Source organism: Acomys minous (assembly GCF_964271855.1).
Source record: "Acomys minous genome assembly, chromosome: 3".
Lineage (NCBI taxonomy): Eukaryota > Metazoa > Chordata > Mammalia > Rodentia > Muridae > Acomys > Acomys minous.
Window position 1 is genome coordinate 124,291,213 of NC_140485.1, and position 26,186 is coordinate 124,317,398.

At 37.4% G+C, this 26,186-nt stretch overlaps 1 protein-coding gene across 1 annotated transcript in view; it reads left to right on the forward strand.

Moving 5' to 3' along the window:
• Window positions 1-26,186, forward strand: part of VTA1 (vesicle trafficking 1) — a 53,360-nt gene that overhangs the window by 21,511 nt on the left and 5,663 nt on the right. Inside the window, exons 3-7 of the mRNA XM_084776102.1 lie at window positions 2,665-2,792; window positions 3,594-3,669; window positions 13,052-13,160; window positions 19,153-19,329; window positions 24,387-24,464. Coding sequence (XP_084632228.1) covers window positions 2,665-2,792; window positions 3,594-3,669; window positions 13,052-13,160; window positions 19,153-19,329; window positions 24,387-24,464 — 568 coding nt within the window. The remainder of the gene's footprint in view (window positions 1-2,664; window positions 2,793-3,593; window positions 3,670-13,051; window positions 13,161-19,152; window positions 19,330-24,386; window positions 24,465-26,186) is intronic.

The window sequence follows — 26,186 nt, forward strand, 5'->3', positions numbered from 1 at the left end:
GTTTGTGCGTGTATTTCTGTCATTCCAGTTCTGCCCTAGCAACACTTAGCTAACTCATTATACCTGGAGAAAAATGAGGAGTCTGAAAAACCCACACTATATCCAGGGGAGTTTCAAGTCTAAAGTAGGCTCAGTTACTGCTGTATAGACATTAGTATAGACGGCTCTCTGGTCATCCTTTCATAAGTAGTGAGGCCTGTCTTGCCTTCCTTCACATAATCATGTGGATTGGTGATTGAATAATTCCTAGATAGCTCTTACTGGAATAAAAAGGACTATTTATATTTAGTGAAAGGAATCATGAAAAAGGTGGTGCCGATTGCTTATTCTTTTCCTTCCACAGGTTATTGTGTAGGCCAAGTAAAGGAAAGTTGAGTTGCTTGGATTAGGTGTCATTGAACAAAGAATGTAATACCAACCATTAATAGTCTTAGTAATCAGAGTTCTCTCAGTGACTCCTGTGCCCTGCTGTCACAATTAAGTCCCTGGAAAGAGGGAAGTTCAACTGAATTACTTTATCACATTGGCCTGTGGGCGTGTCTGAAGAATTGGCTTGATTGGTGCAGGAGATCTCAGCCCACTGTGGGTGGTACCATCCTCAGGCAAGTGGGTGTGAGCTATAGAAAAAAGCTATAGAAGAGAGCCAAAGAGCAGCCATTAGCATAGTTTCTGCTCTAGGTTTTGCCTTCAGTTCATGCCCTGACTTCCTTTAATAAGGGGTTATGAAGTGGAAGTTTAAGCCAAATACACTCTTTCCTTTCCTCAACTTGCTTTTGGTAATAGTTTTTATCACAGCAACAGAAAGCAAAGCAGACCGCCAAGTTTATCTCTTAAGAAAGGCAAAAACAAAGACACAGTTATGCATCCACTCCAAGAGTTCCTTTGACAGCTGTATACTTCACTTTCTGTCTATTTAGGTATTTTAAAAATTGGATTGCTTGCACAATTTGGCTTAAGGAAACAAAAGTTATACATACTAAAATTAAATAGTTTATGTTAACCCAGAACCTTTTAATGTCTTTATTGCTTTTCTTTATTATTCCAAAGCTGCTATTTAGATGAGAGGGCCGGTCCAAAGTAAAACTTATTAGCAGTCATAGAATAGTGTCCTCTGTACCCTGCTGTCACTCTTCTCTGGATTCTAATGCTGCTTCCATGGACGTGAAGTGAATTAGAGTGCTATTGCAGAGATGCTGCTGAGGAAGATGGGAGATGACTCTCACGCATAGCGGTGAATTTGTAAAATTCCACCTTCCCAGACATTTATGTAGATGTGTCTTTTTCCCATGAGTAACAACAGCTAGAAGCTTCAGGAAAAGGCGCACTCACTTCTTTGTAACACATATAAATCACATTTATGTAGGGACTCATTAAGACTTTAAATGACTAGCCAGGTAAGTTCGTTCACATGAATGCATACCTCTATGATACAGTGTTTGCATTATACTTTAAAGCATTCAAATATGTCAGGACTTTATCAGATACTTTTGCTTACTGAAAACAAGGTGACATGCCATGTTTTCACCAGTTTTTTAGGACTAAGTCTGTTTTTGCCAATCAATTTGCAGCTTAAACACAGTAAATTGTATTATATGGGCATTTGGGTATTTTTCTGCTGTAATGCAGAATAAGATTAGCCAAAATTACCTTAAATTCTAACATCACATATATCTCGTCTAAACTTTAAATTATTCTATTTTTATTTTAGTAGTTTTGCTTTTGCTGACTTTGTAGGCAATCTTGAAGTCATGTGTATGTGTATGCATGCACGTATGCAAGTCCGTTTGCCCACATACATGTTAATGCTCCACAAGTGTGCAGTAACTGCCTAGGCCAGAAGAGGGCATCAGCTCCCCTAGAACATGAGTGACAGATTGCTGTAAGCCACTATGTGGGTGCTGGAAACTGAACCCATGTACTCTGCAAGAACAAGAAGCCACCTTTTCAGTCAGTCTCTAATAGAAAAACATTTAAGAATATGGTTGCCTACATAATATGTTCCTGCAAATAATTTAATCCAATATAATAGTCCTAGACAAGAAAAACAGGAGCTGTTTTGGGTTTTATGTATTTCAGATTGCTTTATATGTAGTGGAGGGATATGCAAATTGAGACTCTATGTGGTTGTAAGTTGACTTGGGCTGTATGTGTCTAAGTTTAAAATAATCTGGTAATGAGTTTGTCACTTTATACCTCTCCTAGTTTGGTGTGAGCTCTCCTTTACACACTGTTCTGAAGGTACTATTTTAGGACATAGTAATGCCTCTAGTCTTATTTTTCTATATTTGATGCAAACTGAATGGTTCAAAGTTAAATTTTAAATTATGTGCTTGAGAAGTTTCTACTTCCATTTTAGGGTAGTTGTTAGTGACTTGCTAATGTTTAGCAGGGTTTGATTCTTCACTGGGATACTTGGCAATGTTGTCTTTTATTTTTGGTGGCTGCCACCTTTAGAGCTCAGTTGTACTCTACATCTTCATCCCTGTGAGAGACTCCTTTTGTTTGAACAAGGAGGCTGGAGTAAACCATTTTTATAAGATTTGCTGATACAGCTTTTATTGAAATGAATGTAATGTACGTAAAGTAGTTATGAGAATGACTTGTGTTTAAGCAGACCCATCTGAAAATACAAAATCATGAGCTGTATGTCTTCTTTTATTCTAGCTTAAGAAACAGTTGGGGGATAATGAAGCTATTACTCAAGAAATAGTTGGTTGTGCCCATTTGGAAAATTATGCTTTGAAAATGTTCTTGTACGCAGACAATGAAGATAGAGCTGGACGATTTCACAAGTGAGTAAGGACAGGAAAATAAAAACTCTTTTATTACTTTGGCTAGCTTCTTGCCAGAATAACCAAGTTTTCGGTTGAATACTTTCTGACCACCTGAGTAATGGTTTATTTATTTTGGAATTGTAAATCCACAGTGACTTTTTTTTTTTAAGTTAAAAATGTTGGCCTTTCTATTTGAAGAAAATAACTTCAGGAACTACTTATGTCAAACACATTTCTCAGTAAACGTATCCGAATTAAGCCATTCTTTACGTTTAGTAAAAATAGGCAAAACAAATTTGTCCTGATGATGTCAATTTTAAAAACATACCAGCCTACCTAGGTGTGGTGGCACATAACTGTTTTGATATGGGGGGGGTCATCAAAAATCCAATGCCAACAGAAGCTGCATTGTGAGACTCTGCTTCAAAAAACACGGGACAACAACAAAACAAGAAAGAGTACTCTACTAGCCAACTTAGACGATTGATTAGTCATTATTATACTGCTTAAAATCATAGAAATGCATCATGCTTTGATATAGATCCAGGCAGTACTTGACATTGCTGAAAGGAAGAATACAGAAACAAAACAAAACCCTACAATAAAACCTTGCAGCATTTACTTATAGTATGAATGTTAGGTTTTTTTCTGGTAATATTAGCAATTGGCTTCCATTTATGTTCTTGGTATAGATTTTATTTCAAAGATTAATTTCACTGTGTTCAGACTTTCTTTTTTCCTTACAGGTACATGACTACATTTCAGTGTTTCTTTGCTTGCTTGTTTTTAGTTTAAATTAGAACACTGTTTCTCTTCCAGAAACATGATCAAGTCCTTCTACACGGCGAGCCTCTTAATCGATGTCATAACAGTGTTTGGCGAACTTACAGATGAAGTAAGTAAACAAGTTCTACTGTCTCATAGCTGAAGCCAAGACATGCTGCTTTTTATCAGTTTCCTGAGTGCATTATTTATTCAGACCAACATGTCTGTCTGACGTGTAACAGAAGCAAAAAGGGTAAATTTTCTCTAGCTACATTTTGAAAATCATATGAAGCAACACTTTACACACAGGATCACAATACCTTGAAAAATACTTGATTGGGGAGAGGTAGGGAGAAGAGAGAGAAAAAAAAAAGGAGAGAGAGAGAGGGGAAGGGAAAGGGAAAAGAGAAAGAGACAGAGAGACTGAGGATAGAAAGTAATGTAATTGTAAATACAGGTGATTAGAGAAAAAGAATGGGGGAAAAAAACAGAAAAGCAGAAATAAAGAAATTGTTCACCAGAATTCTTTTGCTAGCAGTATTCACTTGAAAAGGATGAAGATACAGGCAGGAGAAGCAGTTCAGCAGGTAGTGCACTTTCTAAAGTGAAAATGTTAAAAAGAAGAACATTCTTGTCAGATACTAAGTGGCAAAGAGCCAAGTAACAGTAATAAGCAAAGTAAGCTGTAAGAACACATTGCTGATGGTGACATGAGACATTTCATAGTAGTCAGGGTCAGTCAGTTCATGAAGAAACTGGGACAATTACAAATTCCTGTATGCCCAATAACAGTATTTTCCAATTATATGAAATGTTTAAAATTTTATAATTATTGTTGGAGATTTAAAAATGTCACTCACTGATTAAAAAAACAAACAGTAGCTTTAACAATCACTAAAATTCACCAAACAAAGACCGGCCCCTGGAATGTTTAGAATGAAGAAAAACCAGACCTTTCAGATTTGCTTGGTGGAAATGTTAGGTGTTATAACTACTTAGTGGAAAAAATTGGCAGGTTTTATAATAGTAAACATACGCCCACCTTTTTGCCCAGCAGTTCCTTTTCTGATACTTACCCAAGAGAAATAAAAACATCTGCCTAGAAAAAGAGCTTGCTCTTTGGAAACTTATCCATAATAGCCAAACTCTTGAAACAATCCAGATATCTCCATCTGAGCAATTGATAAACAAAATTGTGGTGTTATTCAGTGTGACACAGAATTGACAGCTAATGCAGCCTAGAATGTAGAGAAATTGTGTAGAAATGCTGATCAACATAAGAATCAAACGGTGTATCATACATTTTTGCTTGTATATGATGTATAGCTACAGACAAGTTCATTCTAATAAGTGAAAAGTACATTTAAAGTTCTTTTAGGATGGGAGGAAGGGAGGGATGGGAGGATACATGGGATGGGCTAACAACTGAGATGTAATATGTATAAATTAATAAAAATGTAATAAAAAAAAAAAGAAAAGAAAAAAAAAAGAAAAGAAAAATTAATTTAAAAAAAAAAAAAGTTCTTTTAGGAAAGCAAGGGAAATGGATCTGGAAAGGGCTGTAAAAAGTTTTGAATAGTTAGAAATTATGTATATTGAGAGGAATAAGATTTACACTGACATTTATTTATCAGAACTGTAATTTATATGCTTAGCATTTATGCATCTCAAATTATATGTCAATCTCACTGCAAAACTTTCACTATTGAACTACTTACAGGCTTATCTGGGGTAAGTTGGCAATTATAAAGCAGCTTACTCTGGGACTGACAAAGTGGGTAATACAGGGGGAAGCGGGTTTCTCAGTGGGAGAAGTTAAGCACAAGAAGAGAGAGAGAAGTATACTGTGTTGAAGTAGAGGATTTAATTCATGCTTCTGAGTACATTGGCTTACATATATACATTTATGCATATGTGTGTGTGTGTGTGTGTGTGTGTGTGTATTATGTCATATATATAATTGCCATGTTTTTGTGAATACCTACTTAGAACGTGTAAAACACATACAGTGTAGTGTATTTCTCTATTCCAAGAAAGTCTAACAGCAGTAAAGCACCAGTAACAGAACATCCTGAGTACCTGATTGGATTCTGAATACCAGTCTTCTCTGACAGGAACCAGTGCTTTCATACAAATGAATGAATCGTAATTTAGGTCAGGAAAGTTCTGCATTAGGTTAAACCTTCTTGTTCCAGATGTGGTCATAATTGAGAGACCCAGCAGCCTCCTTGAAAGGGTCCCACTGTCTATATAAAGAACATCTTCCACTGGACATGGTGGTGTGCACCTTTGATTCTATAGTTTGGAAGTTTAGATAGAAAGATTATAAGTTGGATGCCTGCTTAAGCTTGTTGAGACCCTCTCTCCAAAAGTAATTAATCAGTGCAAGTTTGATAACTATGGACAATAACCAATGTTTATAAATCAGTGAGTCCATAGTGTTGAAATACAATATAATAAATGAAATAATATATAAATATGCAATAATGCATATAAATATATAAAAAATATAATAAAACTAATAAGTGATGGACAAACAGAGAAAGCTCTTTATGGTGTTATATTCTGTTAAGTATCTCCCCTCAGATAACTTAATAGCTTCAAAGAGAGAAACAGTAAATTCATAAGGGAAAAGCATGGACTACTTTAACAGATTATGCAACCTGCATCCATAGTGTTGGAACAAGCCAGCATCCCAGTATCCAGTTCAATATTAAGTAATGTGTGGCAGTGCTGCTCAAAGTATGCAATGTAAACCAAACATGAAGAAACATCCAACAGATCTAACCAGTAGACATTTTATAACTGATAGCATTTTTTTATGTCAGGAAAAAAGCCTTTATAGATTGAAATTAAATGGGCATGGTTACTAAATATGACTAAATAATGCATGCTTCTTAGATTAGATCTCTGCCTTGGAGAGAAATAACTCCAGAGGACATTGCTGACATAGTTGACAAGCTGTGGACCAGACAATACTGTTGTGTGTAAATATCCCTGGTCTTGATATCTGTTATATATGAGATTGTCTTCCATCTGAGAAAAAGAAAAACATAGGGAGACATAATATCTTAAACAGTTGGAGAATGATTATAAGCTATATGGAATATGTATCTTGCCTAGATGTAACATATCTATGTATGATGTATACTGTTATTAAAACTTTATTGTAAATTTAATGAAACCATATTATTAAATAGTTAACATTCGTAATTTCTTTGGAAATCTTATCTAATATCCAGTGTTCTGATAATAGAGTAGATAATCCAAATATGTGGATTAAATTTTAATTATTTTTATAGTAAAATTTTGCTCTCTGGCTCTATTATAACAATTTTATTACTAGTTTCTTAAGTATTTCTTACTACATTTCATTGCTCCTGGCGTCACTGTTTTCAGTGTAGTAGACTAGGACTGAACAGGAAAAGCAGACATTGGGTAATCCATATTAGAGACACTGCTCACCTAGAACAAAGTTTGCAGTGGAGGTCATGGCAGTCCTCTAGCTGTCAGGTCCTCCACATTCTGCATGTGCTTCTGTCATAGTGCTGATGGATGATAGGAGCATGGCTGAGAGCGTGGCCTTGAGCAGCTAGCTGCTAAGGATGTTGGTGCACATATGATAGCACATACAGTAACCTCAACACTCAGGAGATAAAGGTCATGAATTCCAGGCCAACACAGTTTAAGTTTAGTACCTCAGAAAAACAGCAAATATTATGAAAGAGCACAATTACCCTGGGAAGGAACAAGCTTTAGTGAGGCCATTCAGACAATGGAGCTGAACATTAAGACTCTATTAGTGTATAGTGGTGGCCTGTTGTCAGTTGAATTACAATTCTGAGGTCTATGAGATCGTTATAAGTTTATTAATTTAGAGCTACAAGGAACTTCTTTCTTCTAATATGAAAATATTCCATAATAAAAAGAAAAATTTCCAGCCAGGCAGTGGTGGCACTTGGGAGGAAGAGGCAGGAGGATCTCTGTGAGTTCCAACCCAGCCTGGTCTACAGAATGAGTCCAAGGCAGCCAGTACTGCACAAAGAAACCCTGTCTGGAAGAAAAGAAAAAGAATTTTCCAAAAGTTTCTCACTTTTTACTAGATTTTTAAATGTGACTGCCCCTCATATATTGCTTGGAAGTAATAAAACTAGATGAAGGATTCAGGAGAGGGCATTGGCATGTGAAGAAGGCTCTCTACAAGTGCAGTGTTGAGTAGAAGGATTAGTATTGAGGGGCATATAAGAGGTCTGGAGAGAAGATGTAAATTTGGGACTTTGCTGTATGTCATCTTTAAAGCCATCATGATCAAGGCAACTCTTATTTATAAAAGCATTTAAATAGGGGCTTACTCAAAGTTTCAGAGTAAGGTAATCCATTATTATCATGGCTAGAAGCAGACAGGCATGGTGCTGGAGCAGCAGCTCAGAGTATCAAGATCCACAGACAACCAAAGGGCACAAAAAACGTGCAAGACTGGGCCTGGCCTGGGCTTTTGAGACCTCAGAGCTACTCTGAGCTACAAACCTCTTCCAACTAAGGCACATCTAATCCCTTCAACACCTCTTCAGCTGGGGACTAAACATGGTAGCGTGAGTCATGGGGTCCATTCTTATTCTAACCACCATGCTGGATAGAAGAATCAAAGAATGGAGTTAGATGGGGAAGAAAAGGTATCTAAGAACTAGTTAGTGGCAGTCCAGGCCTTGCATAACAAAAAGGAGACAATAAAAGGCACTGATTGCAATGTCATCAAGGTAAAAAGAAAATTAGGAGACCTGAAAAACCAGTAAAACAAATACACATAGAGCTTAAAGCAATGGGAGTGATACAACTGGGTCGCAGGGTGCAGATAATGTCATCTAGTGTAGGATGAGCACAGATGCGTTTGGAAATACCTGACCTTGACAAAGAGCAGTTAACGTGGGCAATGAGGACATTTGCAATGTTGGATCTAGGTCAGTTCAAGACAAAAGGTCATGGAGGAAGAGCTAAAGGCAAGTCATTCGAGCTGTCTCCAAAGTGAAGTCCTGTGTGCCAGAAACACAATATATTGGCTTTTCCAAGTTTGCAGGTTTGGTACAAACTTGGATTTTGTATGTAGTTAAATTTCTTTTCATTCCTGTGTGCACGTAGTTTGAGAGCACCTTCTCTGGCTTTGTGCTTTCCTACCAGTCCAGTCACAGAGGGCTAATACAGTTAGTGAATTGAGAATTCAGTGGAAACCTTCACATCCGCTGCTGACCCTAGTAGCTGAAATTTGCCATTGTCAGTGATTTTCATCAGTTCAGCTACAAAACAGGAACTTGAGGCCAGGGACAAAAGTAAAAGCTCCTTTAGTAATTCCTGTTTCCCAGAAAGGACATCTTGATTAGCCAAAAGGAGTAAATGGGTTTTTCAGATATTGACATCTTATTATCCTGTAAAATACTGTGCATCATCAAGTGTTTTATTTTACTACAACAGTATTCAGATGTGTATAAACTGTCAGAAATGTCTGCTATATATTATTCATGTCAGGGTTTTGGAAAATAGGGGACAAACACAAAATTTTTCCTTTATGTGCTATGGGTAATTTTTCATATGTTTATAAAAATAAGCCCTTTAGCTAAAACTAATATTTTCTCAAAACTTTACTTACTTAGTAAAGGTAATCAAGATGGCTTAAACGTCTCACAATATGAAACTAGGAGTGAATCTTAGTCACAGCACAGCTGTTCCACTGAATCTGCAGATGGTTAGCTTATGTAAAGATGCAGTTCATTTGTTTACAGAAGTAGCCTCTCTTTACTGTGGACATATCCAAATACATTTTAAGTGATTTATCTTCTAAAGTCATTTCCCCAGGGCTCACATATTTCCCTCTGAATTATAAATTGTATCATGATTATTGTAGCTTACCAAACCATTTCTAAATAGTGTGCCTGGCTTTATTATTAAAATATCGTAACAACTGATAGCTCTGTAATAATGAAATTAATCAAGCTTAAGGGAAAGGGACAAAGAAGTAATATATAACTGCTATGGTTTGAATAACATCTCCAAATATTCTGGTTTTAAATGCTTATTTCCTCAGATCCAATGCAGGTGAGTGGTAGGACCTTGTGGAGATCTTTTAGGCCACTGAAAACATACCCACCAAGGATATTGTAGAACTCAGGCCTTTTTTTCTTATTTCTTGATGGTAAAGTATGTGGTTTCCCTCTATAGCAGAAGCTAACAGTAGAGCTTTGATGAAAGGGCTCACATTTACACATGGCAATAACTACTGGTCTTCATGTTGGACTATATATAATGTTTGTGCTGTCCCCTTTTATCCTGTCTTCCTCCGCAGTTAACATAGTGTCTGCCTTGAGAAAATGACAAGTAATTATTAACTTCCTGCAAGCCTGGGAGGCTATTTGGGAGTAAATATTTGAGCTGAGCCTTGAAGAAGAGAGATTTGACCACAAGGTGACCATGGTAGGAAATATAGAATAGCATGAGGAAACATTGCCTCTTCTAGATTACAGGAAATGACACGGATGAGACTGAAGCAGAGTCATAAATGCAGAAGTCCTTGAATGTCAGACCAAAATGTGCTTTTGTTTACCTGGTCCCATAATGTCTCAGCATCTTAGATGAAATAAAATATAACTTGGTCTGTGAGGACCAAATAAGAAAGTATATAAGTGGTTTATAACCTGGAGGGTGATAAAATATTATTGGCTGAAACTTTAAGTCTTGTTTTGGATTTCTTATCCTACTCACTCATAATCTTCCTACCCATAGCAGATTGAGTTCAGACAGACAGTGAAAGAGAAGGGGGGAAAAAGAGCAAACCATATGCTGATGATATTTCTATAGGTCAGAAACTGCTAGTCTCGTATGGTAGCTCATGCAGTAATTCTAGCACTTGGGAAGCTGAGGCAAAAGAATTGCCACAAATTTAAGACCAGCTTAGACTGTACAGTGAGTCCCAGCTGGCCTAGGCTTTGGAATGATACCCTGTTTCAAAGTCCACCACCCCACCTCTAAAAATGTTCAACAGCCAAACTTAGGAAATTTCAAATTGTCCTATATAACTAATATATATAACTGTATAATTGATTCAGTTGAACTTCCTAACTGACTACTGCATACATAGCCAATCAACTCTACTACATTATTGGAAAACAAGATAATTTCTGCTAGAATCAGTTCATCTGACAGGAGATGATGTTAAGAAGTAGAATGTGCTAGAACAAAGCCAGCCATGTGGTGCAGAGGACAGAAAGGGTAGACTGCCTGGGGTGTCATGAGTGTGTTTATAGATGAGGAAGTATTTTATGAGCATAGATAAGTAATTATAAATTGTGGCAAATATTAGAGAAACAGAATACATACTAGTTTTAGATTCGATAGGTCAGGGAAACCTTTGTGAGCATTAATATCTGACATACCACCTAAGGAATGAGTGGAGGTAAATAAATGTACCTTGTGAGAACAAGTAGAAAAGCGAGAGATAGCAGCATATGTTGGCCTAGCTATGTTTAAAGATAGAAACTATCCAGAAAGCTATATGATAGAGTGAGGCAGATAGAAAGGTCAAGGAGCCCAGGCAGTTATGAACCAAGTAAGAAAGACTTTTATAGCCCAAGTGCATGGGGACGCCACTGAAAAGATTGATAGGAGCAGGTTTATGTTTTAGAAGATTGATCTGTGCATTGGAAGAGGAAAGTATATGGGAGGATACGTTAAAAATAGACAAATTGGGGACTAGGGAAATACTAAATTGAAATATGAAGGTGGAGAGCATTATATTTTTAAAAAATCAACTGAATTCTTGGTGAGTTACATGGAAGTAGTCAAAGATAAGATAGGATTGCTAAACATGATGCCCACAGATTTCTTTCTTCAGTGAATGAAGTAAACTAGGAGGAGGAGAGGCTGGGAAGAATTAAAAAAAAAAATGGGGGGCAGATTAATTTACTTGTATATGTGACTTCCAAGTGGAAATACTCATCATCAGATATTTGCCACAAACAAATTCAGACTAGTTATATACATTTAAGGTTAATAAAGATGACAGAAGCCATATAAATCAGTATGGAGACAGACAGAAACAAGCTGGATGACTGTCATGATATTTGTAGGAATTTCATGAGTATTATAAAGATGAAAGACAGACTACTTTGAGGGAGTAAATTGTACCTGATAATAAATGCTAAATATGTGTGAACCTGGGAATTCAAGGAAAGGACGGTGTGAGAACAGGGGAGAGACACTGTATTATTGAATCTATGTGAGTGTACTTCTTCTGAAGGAAATGGCACCCAGCTTAAACACACTGCCAAATAACGGTAATCCCAGTGTTTCAAGGCCTCCATTTCTTAAAAACGTTAGAAATAATGGATTTCTGTAAAATTACTGTTACTCTGGGAAACAGGTGATGTTTTAAAGTCCTATATGAGTCACACTGACTGTTCCACTAGCTTGCAGTCTCTGCTAGAATAGGAGTCTTCTGACTCTTTGAAGGTTGAGTGGGGCGTAGGTAGCAAAAACTGAGGTAGGAGAAAAAGATTGTCACAAAATGTCCCTAAAGGCTTAGCAGACAGAAATGGCCTAGGTTTTACTATACTGGTGTCAGATTTGACAAGGGAAGGCTGAACATGTCCACTGGACTTGCCCAAGAGTAGTAGGCTACTGGTGACATTATCCAGAGAAGCCCCTCTGATGGGTTACAGACCCTTGCTACTAAAGGAGTGGGTTTTTCAAATTGTCTGACTTCATTTGTGACACAAGTGAACAGAAAAGAAATAATGCAGGCACACACACCAGTGAGCTGAACAGTAAAGCCATGAACATGGACAATTGTTTTAAAAATTTTGTTAAAGAAATGAAACCAGGTTCAGTCAAACCTGGTGGTGGTGGTGGTGGTGGTGGTGGCGGCGGCGGTGGCGGTGGCGGTGATGGTGGTAGTTATAGGGCCTTAATGGGAACCAGTCTTTGGGGCTGAAACAGGAAAGAGTTTCAGGCTCCTTAGTGAGTGGTGTTTTTAGTTCCTCTTTAGACAACATAATGAGATCCTGCTTGCCCTCCTTCTGAACTTAGGTAATATATGATAACTTAGACATTAAAATTCACAGCAATATCATTTTTATCATCTAAGTTTTATTTTTATTTTCATGAATTTGTATATATCTTTACAGAAACAAGTTGTCTATTTTTGCTTTGTTTTCTATTTTAGCTTAAAATTCCATTTAACCTATTTCTCTCAGGACCCAGGAGTTAGAAATTTTGCTGACAAGACATCCATACACTTCCCTTGTGGACTTTGTCTATAATGTGCTCCAGTGAAAATACCTTCTCATGGAGTCTGCCAGGCCCTGACTCCTGAAGAATCCACGCTAGACTATAGAGCTGGTCAGACTCTCAGAACTGCACCACACAAATAGAGATTTCATCTCAAAAATTTAGCTGAGCCTGAGTTACATGCTTCTCCTTTTTATTTTACCATGGTCTAATGGTGCTACAAATTTACTTTCTTTTAGAATGTGAAACACAGAAAGTACGCAAGGTGGAAGGCAACATACATTCATAACTGTTTAAAGAATGGAGAGACTCCTCAAGCAGGCCCTGTTGGAATAGAGGAAGATAACGGTATGTGTTTTTGAATCCTAGGTAGAAATGTTTCAGTAGAATCTTATTTTCAGAAGATTTCAAAGTTTTCCAAGGTACTAACAATTTTTTAATCTATAATAATTATAAAGCAGGAACTTAGGGACATCGAAGAGTAAAAGTTTCCATGTGCTATCTGTCCAGGTCAGCCGAGTGGCTTGCCTGTTTCCTATATCTGCCCAGATTTCATCCCTGCATAGGAATGTCTGTCCACTCACATTGACCTAGAAGTGTCTCCAAACCCCATGAATATTGTATTAGTACTGTGATAATTTTATGTGCTTATTGGCAAGGGAGGCTCCAAAACTTACAGTATTTCCATATACTCATCTTCCTAGATCCCACCAAAATTCAGATAGTAAATACATTAGTTCTTGGTTTAAATAGGTTGCCAATTATCTGCTTTTTTAATGTTTTGTAGAAACTTTCTGTGCCCCTGGGTATGGAAGCTTATGCCTATAATTCTAGGACATGGGCAAGCTAGGCTGAAAGATTTCTCGAGCACACAAACAGACAGGGGTATGTAGCCAGACAAAACTTCAAGAAAAAAGTTGGGGGAGAAGAAAGAAGGAAGTCGGGTGTTGTGAAACCTTCTTTGGCACACTTCTGATCTGTGCCCATCTAGGAAATAAATTTACACTAATGAAATAAGTACTTCTTTTAACTCATTTTAGTAACCTGTAGATGTGAGTGGGGTCCTTCCCATTAGCTCTGAGTTACAGTTCTGTATAGAGATAAGCATCCATATACAAGGTTGCATACATCCACGGACAAATGTGACAATGGTGCTGAGTATCTATGGCTCAGGGAACATTATATATAGCAGAATAATACAAGTATCCAGCTCAGTGGTTCTCAACCTTCCTAATGCTGCAACCCTTTAATACAGTTCTTCATGTTGTGGTCACCCTCAACCATAAAATTATTTTTGTTGCTACCTTATAACTGTAATTTTTCTGCTGTTAAGAATCATAGCGTAAATATCTTTTTGTTTGTTATTTCTGATGGTCTTAGATGAAATCTGTGAAAGGGGTCATTTGGTCATGACCCCCAGGTTGAGAACTGCTGCTTTACAGTTCTGAGCCAGTCTACTCTCAGATTCTTGGCCACTTTAGCAGTGTCAGGAATTGATTGTATATCATGGGGGTTAGGCCTTAAATCAGATTGAAAAACTGGTTAGTTATTTGCATAACACTGTTGCACTATTTTGTGCAGTGTATTTTGCAGTCAGGTCGCTATTGTAAGTCATAGGATTTGCACTTGAAGATAATGATAATTCTTTTTCTCCTCTGGCAGCATGTATAGTACTTTCTAACACTATGTATGCTAGTAAGTAGAGGAGAAACTTATAGTTGGCCCCAGCTAGATTCCTCCATGTTTAATAACATAAGGAATATCTTCAGCAATAGAAATAGCATTGGCAGTAGCCCATAATATTTGGGCAAGGGATGTGTAGGGGCCCTATTGGCCAGTGACTCTACAAGATACTTGGTGGCATAAGATACCTACTTATGGCATTGTTTCCCACATTATATGGTAATTCTTTTTAAATTATTTTCCTATACTTATTTAACTTAGGGAGCTGCCTCAGTACCAGATTTCCATATGGCTTTTCAAAAAGCTTTTAGTGTTGTCCCTCCCATAGTCCCTCCTTTACTCTGCCCTCCCTCCCACCCCCCACCCCCATTCAATTCTCCTAGTTTCTCCTTTGTTTCTTTTATAACACTACATCCCTCCTTGGAAAATCCCCACACCAAACTCTTGCTACCTACCTAAAGCATGCATATATAGCACTTAAAAGCTAGCATTGATATAAGAGGGAAAACATGCCATGTTTATCTTTCTGAATATAGAGTACCTCACTCAAGATGATTGTTTTTAGCTTCATCCATTTACCTGCAAGTTTCATAATCTCATGTTTTTTAATAGTTAAACAGTAATTCTATTCTGCTAATTTACCCTATTTTAACTATCCATTCATCAGTTGATGGACATCTGGTTTGTTACCAGTTTCTCACTGTTAAAAATATGGACAAATATCCCTGTAGGAACAGTAAGTTATATACCCAAGCTGGATCTTGAGGTAGATTGATTCTCAGCTTTTGAGGAACCTCCGTGCAGATTATGTTAGTGGTTTTACCAATTTGCAGACCTACAAGCAATGACCGAGAGTTTCCCTTTTGATGCATCCTTGCCAGCATCTGCTGTCATTTGTTTTATTAATCTTGGCCATTCCGACTGTGGCAACATAAAATCTCAAAATAGTTTTTATTTGGGTTTCCTTTATATGTTCTTTATATATCCTTTATATATTTGGAAGTCCTTTATATATTCTAGATAGTAACCCTTTCTCATTAGACTCACCCTGTCTGATTGCTGAAGTTCCTTCATCTGTGGGCTGCTGCTTTGCGCAGACGGTGGCATCCTTTGCTGTAGAGAAGGCTTTTGGCTTCATGAGTTCCCACCTATTAATTGTGCTACAGGTATCCTTTTCAGAAAGTCCCTTCTAGTGTCTGTGAGTTAAAGCCTATTCCTCACCGTCTCTTCTCTCATATTCAAGCTATCTGGTCCTATGTTGAGGTCCTTGATCCATTTGGAATTGGTTGAGTTTTGTACAGGGTGATAATAGGGATCTATCTTCATTTTTCTGAATGTGACTATCTAGTTTTAACAGTGATTTGTTGAAGATTCTGTCTCTTTTCCGGTGTGTATTTTTGTCAGAAATCAGGCATCTGTAGGTGTTTGGGCTTATGTCTGGTTCTTCAGTTCAATTCCATTGGTTGATGTCTTCCCCCCACCCAATACCATGCTGTTTTTATGACTATAGCTCTGTAATAAAACTTGATTATGGAGTGGTGATACTTCCAGAAGTCCATTTATTATTCAGGATTATTTTAGCTTTCCTGAGGTGTTTGTGTTGCCGTATGAAGTTGAAGCATTGTGTTAGAATTTCAATGAAGATTTTCTTGAATGTATAGATTGCATTTGGTAGGATGGGCATGTTCACAATATTAATTTTACTTATCCATGAGCATAGGAGATATATATATATACACACACACATATATTTTAGTGCTATGACTTTGCCTTTTAGAACTGCCTTCATTGTTCCCTTAGGTTTAGGTAAGTTGAATTTTCATCTTCATGTAACTCTATAAACTATTTTGATTTCCTCCTTCTTCATTGCTGTCCTGACCCAGTTTTCATTGACTAGTAAGTTGTTTAGTTTCCATGACTTTGTATCCTTTCTGCCATTTCTTTTGTTGCTGACATCCAGTTCCACCCCCACCCCATAAGAACCAGAATACATTGGGTTTTTTGTTGTGTTTTCTAGGTGGGGTTATTTCCATGTGTCTTTATTCTTTTTTTAATTTTTCTTTTTTCATTAAATATAGTTTTTATTTTTTACATATGCATTTATGTTATTACAAATATATATAATAAACTACCTACAGCAAGAAGAACTATGAAAAAAATCAAGAATTATGTAAATGTTACATTCGTAGTGTTTTGGCTGTTTATATTTGACAGCCTTTAAGAAAACATCTTTCTTATCTTGGTGAGTCTAAAATTCTGAATGTAAATCAGTATGTATCATATCTCATCATTATCAACTTAAAACATTTATCCAGACCTAAAAACATGTTAACCCCTAAACATAAGCTTCCTTGTAAAACTAAACTATCTGGTCTTCAACTCTATCAGAGACTTGAGAAAGAATAAAGTTAATTAGCAGAGTATACAGGGAGTGCAAGTTAGCAGCTTCCCAAATGAGAAGATGACAGAGACAGTTTGTTGCCTTAATACTCACCCAAAACTCTCTATAATGTTGGAGCATCATCTTTAGCCTTCTAGCCCAATATATCTGACAGACATATTTGTGAGGCAGGAACTATTGAGGACTTCCTTACCCTGTCTTGGCAGAGTTTGTCCTTTGACTCTGCCTGCATGCAAGCTTGCCCTTTTTTAGACAGAATTCTGTCTGTAGTAAAAATGAGGACATTTTGCCCAGTGGCTTGTTTGCCATATTTGAAGCCAGAAATCTCCCTAAGAGGCTTCTTTGATGCTCATCGTCTTCTTTGAAGTAGCTTCAGTTGCTGTTCCTCATCAGAACAGGACAGCTTCAAAGAAAGGTTCCAATCCAGCATTTCAGACTGTCCTACATAGGACTCTAATTAAGCCTGGAATTTCTCAACATTTAGAAACTGGACCACAAATGCTAATCCCAGCTTGTTTAACCATTTTCCCCAATTTCATTTGGGCCCCTAGAAAGGTATTATTCATCCCAAATCAACTGAAAGAAACCTTAAGAGAACAACATACCATTTCCCTTAAGGAGTTGGGTAGCTTTTTGATTGCTTTCCTGGGCAACAGATGTTTATTTTCAATGGGAGTTGGTTATGTTATTATTGGTTTTAAATATTTAGAGAAAAAACAAGCTTGGACTCAGGGATGTCTCTCTTTTCCTTTATCTTTCATTCTTAGGTTTAGAGATAGAGGTTGAAAAAAAGGGGGGAATATAGAAATATATAGTGATGATAGGACAAAAAGTAGATTAGTGAACCTACTCCTCAACTTAAGGCCTTAATTGTTGCTGAGAAAGGTTATTTTTAATTCACTGGTATAGAATTGTATATATAAATGCAAAATAATATCCAGCTTTAATCCATGGTGGCCACATAGGATGCAGGGTGTTGTTTCAGTTTTCCTATATCTGTCAAGACTTGCTTTGTGTTCTAGTGTTTGGCTGGTCTTGCAACAAGGTCCATGGGCTGCTGAAATAAGTATGTTCTGTGTGTTGCTGTGGAATGGTCTGTAGATTGACTTATGATGGTGCTTAACTCTAGCATTTGTCTCTTTACTTTTGTCTACATGGCCTCCCTATTGATGAGAGTGGGGTACTAGAGTTTACCACTGTCAGTGTGTGTGGGTCTTATGTGTGATTCGAGAAGTCTCGGCATTTCTTTTCTAAAATACGGTGCCCTTGTGATTACTGAATAAACATTTAGAATTGTAATTTACTCCTAGTAGGTTTTTCCTTTCATGAATATGTAATGTTATTCTCTATCTCTTCTGATTAGTTTTGGTTTGAAGCCTGTTTTGTCAGACATTAAAATGGCACACGTCAGTGTTAAGAGTATGGGTAGAGGAAAAGAATTTCAGTCAGTGTATTTAAAGAGTAAATAGGTTCACAAAATTATTTAGAAAGTGCTTATCTCAGGGTAGTAAGTAAATTGGATTTACTTTTTATTTAAAATAGTTTATATTAAAAGTGTATATACTCAGACAAAATACTTACTTGAAAAGTTAATTTAAAGCAAAATATTGTGTTTTAAATTTTATAGCTCTAATTTTATTTTATTTTAAATTATATAATTACTGAAGGTGGCTAATTGTCTCTTCACATATACTATCAAATTTTAACTTTCTCATGTTTGTTTTCAGAGTCAGTTAATGATATAATTTATTTTAAAAGTGTATTTTTCAAAATTTATTTATATATCTGGTTACCCATTATAGTGTAGATATCTCAATGTGAAATTTCATTTTTAATTTTTTTAAATCTCTGAACAGTAGTAATAGATAAACATTTAATAGCCTGCACATAGAAGATATTGAGTAAAAGACAGTATCAAAAAACAATCTTTTGAACAATACAAACGTGACTGAATTTGCCAAAAATGTCCTTATGTTTCACTTGAAGTTTGTTTTAAAGAAGGGAATATTATGTGCAATGAATGTGTAGACTTTGTGGATACTGTTCTAGAGAAATGGTATTCATTACTAGTCATAAACTTAAGAAAGTAAAATTCTTTAAAGTAACAATGATTTCAAGAAATAGCGTACTTATCAGCTGCATTGGGTGGAATTGTGTGTGTAGGTTCCTTCTGTCACGTCAGTGAAGGTGGATAAGCGTGATGAGCAATTCCATTTCAGAATGTATGTTTCAACATTGTGCGTGTATTATATGCAGATGTTGAAGAAAATGAAGATGTTGGCGCAACCTCTCTGCCCACTCAGCCACCTCAGCCATCATCATCTTCAACATATGACCCAAGCAACTTGACACCAGGCAGCTACAGTGGGATACAGATTCCTCCAGGCGCACATGCTCCAGCTAACACCCCTGCGGAAGTGCCGCACAACACAGGTATGAACGCAGTACACTGTCCCCATTTTCATAAACACTGCAGAGTCATGAAGCTGGATATAGCTCAGTGGATAAGAGCAAGCTGCACAAATATGAGGACCTGTGTTCTGACCCCAGCATCCACGTGGAAAGCTGGCCATGACAACATATGCACCTGTAACCCAAATATTAAGGGGTATGGAGACAAGAGGATTGCTGGGGCTTGCTGGCTGGGAGCTTAGCTCCAGGGCTCTTGAGAGACCCTACCTTAAAGGAATGCAGAGGAGTAGAGCAGAGGATACCCAGTGTCCTCCTCTGGCCTCAGCACACGTCTACTCACACATACCACATACACATGTACCACACTCATATATGCATACACACTCACATGTGCACACACACACACCATCCTCAGTGTTTTTAGAAAGGAACTACACTTATATTTGGTTCACACAATGATGTCTGCTATTTCTGTGACACTGCACCCATTACGTCACGGGGTTTCATTTGCAAGTCACATTTTATCCAAACCATTTAGGTCATCTTGCATGGGTTTCACAATTAGTTAATTATTTTCGCCATTAAAATAGCAATTACATTTGTTCTTTGCATTTTAAAACTTCATGTTTTCTGTTTATATTCCTAATATAGTACCTTTACTATTGCTGAAATTAATTGTTGCATCACCAGTCTTTCTTGAGTCATGGTTTTGTGTAATTTACCTGGCTTGCAAGGCTTTAAGGTATGTGTCATGACATAGCTAGTGCAGCCAATGTGAATTCATTTTGTATGCATATTTCATAAGACACTATTTTAAATGCTGTATAGTCTTTGGAAACATTCATCATTTCTGATCTAGAGTGCTTAAGCAAAACCATCCACCCCACTGTATCTGGAGGTGAATAATGGTCAGGGTGTACCTGAAAGAGTCACCACTGCCATCTTACAGAAGAAATATGCTATGCAATGAATCAGAACACAGTGTCTGTTGTTTCCCACTAAACTAAATTTGCAGTAACTCAGCTGGAATCTACCTACATCACCCTATGTTTTTCTTCTTTCTAAGATGAAATTAGTATATTATACCTATTTTTCATGTTTAATTTCATTATTAAAAGAGGGGAAAGCGTCAGTTGACTAGTACTTAGCCATAACAGAAATATAAGCATTCTATAAATTCACTTCCTTTCCTTTTCCTTTTTCCATCTTCTGTCCTTCTCTGTGCCAAAAGGACAGGGCTTCAATGGCAAGAGTAAGGATTCAGAATCGTTTGTGAGCCAAGACAAATATCACATGTCAGCGTAGACTGTATGGAAAGGTTACCTGAAAGGTACGACTATAGAAAAAGTTGAGGGCAGCATAGTAAAATCACTTGCCCCGGATCAATACAGCCTTGCTGTGTGTGTAAAACAACAAACCATACTTTAAGTAGGAGGACCGTTCAATTGACCTATATAAAATTGCCATTTTTGTACAGTGAAAACATTAAAATATTGATAGCTTCATGTAGTCACACTAATAGCAGTTATTGTTGGGAATATTCATGACAATGATAAATATTGGAAGGTGGACTCTAGGAGGTATTCTAGTGTGCACAGGTGGTGGTGGTGTGTGCGGTCTCTGAGTGCACATATGTGTAAATTATACATCCTAATTACTCTTGTCCCACTCTCCTCTTCATTTATCAGAGAATCAAATAAAAAGAGAAACTTACTCAGGGAAGAACTAGAATTTGAACTCAAGACTCTGGCTTCCTTTAGTTAGTTAAGTAGTTGCTACCTCCTTTTTGTGTCCCTTGTCTGTTATCCTTTGGAGACAAGGATCTAAAAATCTTTTCAAATCTAAACCTGCTTTCTCAGTGGCAAGCCTCTATTTAGTTAGTGATTTTAGATGCCGGATCTCCTCTTAACTCCATTTTTTTTCTGTTACATTTACTGTCAAATAAAAGAAAGCAATAACATTTTTAGTTTATAAACATAACAGATGTTTCCCCTCTTGCTCACTTTAAGAGTCATTTACCTTCTCTCATGCAATGGGTCCAGGATGCATTTTTATCAAGGGAAATCCTTCAGATAGCTGAAAAGAATAGTATGTACTCATTTACATGCTTTCATTCTTCCACAAGAAAAGCAGTGGTGCAAGGAGGGCAGAAGTAGAGGTTGTGTAGCAGTGTTTGCCCCTGTGCCGAAGCCACTGAGCAGACATTAGTCACATGGAGACTCTGATAAATGTTCCCTTTGTCTCTTGAAACGTATATTTCTTGTAGTCTGTATCACAGAAGGCCTTAGCAGAAAATTAAACTAGGTAAAAATGATACAACTGCATTTGTTTCAGACAGAGTCTCACTATGTACCACTGGCTCACCTGGAACTTTCTATGTAGATAATCTGGCCTCTAACTCAAATTTATCCTCCTGTCACTGTCTCAGGAGTACTAGGATTAAAGGTGTGCACCACCACACCCAGCCACTGCTCATCTTTTTGCCTCTCACCTAATACACTGCAAATCTGAGCACTGTAAAGAACTGTGGAGAAGGAAGCTGTGCTCTTGGGCTCTGTGGGGTGTTATTGCTTATTGACATCCTGGCCTGTGTTCTTCTCTCAGTGCCATTTCCCCTGGTTACATGAAGGATAGTTTCCATCTGGTGTCCTGCTTTTCTTACCTTTGTTTCTGCTGTTCTTCATAGGTTACAGTAGCTGTGTCTCCTCCCTCCACTGGGCCTCTAAACACCACTATATGTCACGGCTCTGTTCAAATTTGGGAGTCAGTCAGTCTTAACTTCCTAACCAACTCTCATGTCTCCCTTCTCAAAAGTTTCTATGCATTTAGTCTATATAGCAAGAGTACTTAACTAACAGTGTTACAGTGTGCTTGAGCATGTATGGATGCCTTCTGATATACTGCTAAGTATCACTCAGAAGTTACTTGCTGACATAAACACTGTATTGCATTTTATTGAGTAACAGAAAGAATAAATGTCCAAGCTCACTGCTTTGCTCCTGGATGGATTTTAAAAGGATCACCTCACTCCATCATAATGCAGTCTAAAAGTTGTGATCATTGAGCATATTGCCTAGAGGTACCTAACCAAATTCAGAATGGAGAAAAGAATAACAGATTACAGCGTCCAGGGACTAAATAGTAACCTAAAAACATTACAAACCTACCAGGTATTTCCGAGCTTACGTCAATCCAGTATTACAGACTTCTGGTGGCGGCTAAAGGGCAGACCTGCCTCTGCTTCAAGACAAAACAGGAAGAGACATATTCAATGTTCAGACTATCCTGCCTCAGGCATGTGCAGCTGAGTGACTGACCGAAAACTTAGTAAGATTCACACTGCCTTTTAAAGCATTATTCACATGGTATATTGCTGCATAACTAAGCAGTCTCTATGACTCCTACTGTGTTTTTAATATGGCTTGTTCACAAGACTTGTACACATAATTATTAGAGAGTTACCATAGAAAACCGACCAAAAAGTATATCTTTCCATGAAGGAGTTGGCTGAAGGATGTAACCTATGGAAGAGTATGAGTTGCTTGAGGAAGAGTGGTACTACCTGCTTAGACAGTGTATACAGCCGTTTGCACGTATGGAAGATATGCCTGCTGTAAACAAACAGTCCCTGTCAGACTGCCTAACATTCCCTTTTAATCTTGTTTTGGTGTGTGTGTGTGTGTGTGTGTGTGTGTGTGTGTGTGTGTGTGTGTGTGTTTTGAGACAGAGTCTCACTGTGTAGGCCTGGCTGGCCAGCAACTCAGAGATCTGCCTGCCTCTGCCTCCCAAGTCGTGGGATTAAAATCATGACCACCATGCCCAGCTTTCTAGCATTTTTTAAATGTTATTTTTATGTGTGCCTTTAAATGTTTGTGGGGAAAAGTATGTTAAATGCTAATAACTTAATATACTTTCTTAGCACTCATCAAACCTAAGCAAAAGATCACTGAATTATTTAGCATAAATTCCATATGTCTCCAGTCTTTGTGGTGTTAGGTACATCCACTATAGTACTGTGTGTAGCAGCAAAGATGAGGAAGTATATTTGTTAGTAATGAGTTGTTTGGTAAATCATGATTCATGCGTTCAAAAGGAGCATTATCAGATCATTAAAAAGAAAGCAGGGATTGTATGTATTAACCTGAAATTATAATTGCTAAGCCACATAAACAGCAAAGCATGCAGAGCAACAGACTATGCAGAACTAATTATATTTGCAAGACACATGCCATATAGAATTTTGAGTTTTCAGACATGAGTTGGCTTCTGAAATTAATCGGCTTGTCTTCGTTTACTTTCCCTGCTGATTGACTCGGTAAAGTCTTTTGTAAGATTTCACTTCATTTTGCTAAATTTCTAGATGAGTAATACGCTACATCTGGAGCACAGTGCTAGTTAATCATTGATATGACAGCTTTGACAAGTCTTAACAGGAACTCAAGCTAATCACCCATTTACCTATAAAAATACCACCTTATAAACATTAAGTGGAGAATTGTAGTGTTCAACACCACACAGTTATGAACTGTACTCTTCTTCCAACCCAAGTCACAACTATGTCTCACTTTGTTCTCAGGCTGCTTAGCAGGCTGAGATTAAAAGGTGGGAAGTGAGTCTTCCCTTAAACATAAATGACAAGTTTCAATTAAGTAATTTACCAGTTGGTCATAGACATACAAGTAATATGATGTGGGATGAGTAGATCATTGTTACATGTTTGTGAATATGTACATGTATAACATGTAGCAACAAATAAAGAAAAAGAAGCAGTGAATTTGAGAGAGAGTAAGGGTTTCATGGGGAGGGTTGGAAGAAGCAAGAAGGAAAAAATGATGTAGTTATATCCTAATTTCAAAGAATTAGAAATAAACAATTTGAAGTACTAGTTATGAAGTTAATACTCATATTTCCCTGCATATTTTTTGTTCCAGTTTGTTTAATGTGTTCAAATTAATGCATCGGATTCAACTAAGGTTCCAAGAAAATGTTGAAATAGTGAAATAATTCCCTTGACTTCTGTGCTGACATTTAATTAAGGGGTGAAGCACTTTCTACATGTCTTTGCTTTTGATTCACAGGTGTGACGAGTAATGCCGTCCAGCCTAGTCCACAGACTGTCCCAGCCATGGACCCTGACCTGTACACAGCTTCCCAGGGTGAGCCAGCTGCCTTTCTGCAGGCTGCACTCTTTCTTTCCTTATTTGGGCTGTGTTTCAAGTTGTTCCTTGCGTGTTACATCTGAGTTCAAATATCTAGGTTACTCAAAACAAGATTTTTCACTGTCTCCACTAGATTGTCAAGTGAACCAGGAGTCTATAAGATGGTCACAGAGACCCAAATCTAAAGATACTCTATCTTTTTTTTTTTTCTTTTCTGTACTGTCCTTCTTGTTTGTTCTGTACTGGACACAAATATCTAGCCACAGCTACTGTGGAAGCCTGTGGTTACTTGGCCACGTTTCAAAACCTCTTTTCAAAATCACTCTGTACTGTCATTGTGCTTTTCTTATCTGTACTACATTATTACATTATCCAAAAAGGAAAAAGCTAACCATGATGAATATGGGCATCACTGTCTACAGTTAAGTGTCTGGTTGGCTCATACTTTAGGTGACTGACATGCTGATGTAATCTTTTTTCTTTTTCTGACTCCTCTCTACTTTTTTGCCTCTAGTTGGATTTGAGGCATGTCTTAACTTCTCACTCAGAGTTTAAGTCTTCTTATGACTCATGTAAAACCAAAGCATGGTATTGCCATAAACAGGTATACCAGTATAACAGAATAGATACCAGGAAATGAACTTAGACCTCTGCATCTCCAGTTAACCTATCTCAACAAGGGAGTCAAAAACATGTTGGAGAAAAGACAGCCTCCTAAGTAAATGGCGATGGAAAAATTGCATCTGCATGCAGGTTAATGTCATCCCCTCCTCATTCCTGTACAGAAATCAGAATTATTCAAGAACAAGACTTAACACTTTAAAAATACTGGAGGAAATACTAAGATACACACTGAAGGGCTGGCAATTTTATATGTATGCAATTCCTAAAGGACAGGGAATGAAAGCAAAAGTTGACAAATGGTATTAATCCCAAAGTCAAAACAGTCAACAGTGAAGAGACAGCCCATAGCATGAAGGACTGTTTGCTAACTAGTCAACTGACAAAAGGCTAATATATGGACTATTTAAGCAAATAAGAACTGGAAGTAAAAATAACCTCCTCTTAAAATTAGCAAGTGATCTAAATAAACACTTGAAAGAAATCGAAATGGCCAGCAGATACATAAAAACAATTAACATCTTTTGAAATGCAAATCAAAACTACAAGGATAGTAATGATATGGAGATAAAGGAACTTTTATACACTATTATAGGATATTAGTTAACACAACAGTTCTACTAACGTGTGATCTGGTTCCCAGGTATGTATGTATGTACATATAATCAAGGGGAGTAAATCAGTAAGCTGCATAGGTAACTGTATACTTACTTACATGTCACTATTCACAGTAGCTAAGATAGAATCATCCTGGATGGCCATCAGCAAATTAGTGAGTATGCTGTGATAAAACCCCGTGACAGAATTAAATTGGGGAGGAAAGGGTTCTTTTCATACTATCCGTATAGCCCATCACTAAGGAGAGTTAGGCAGGGACCTAGAGGCAGGAACTGAAGGTAAACCCTGGAGGAGTACTGCTTACTAGATTTTATGTCTTCCTCAGCTTATGTTCTTAGAGCACCCAGGACTGCTTGGTGCAGTAGCTTGGGGTAGTAGCTTGGGGTAGCACCATGCACAGTGATCTGGACCCTGCCCCATCAACCAAGAAAATATAACACAGGCTTGTCCATGGTCCAGTCTGTTGGGAACATTTTTTTC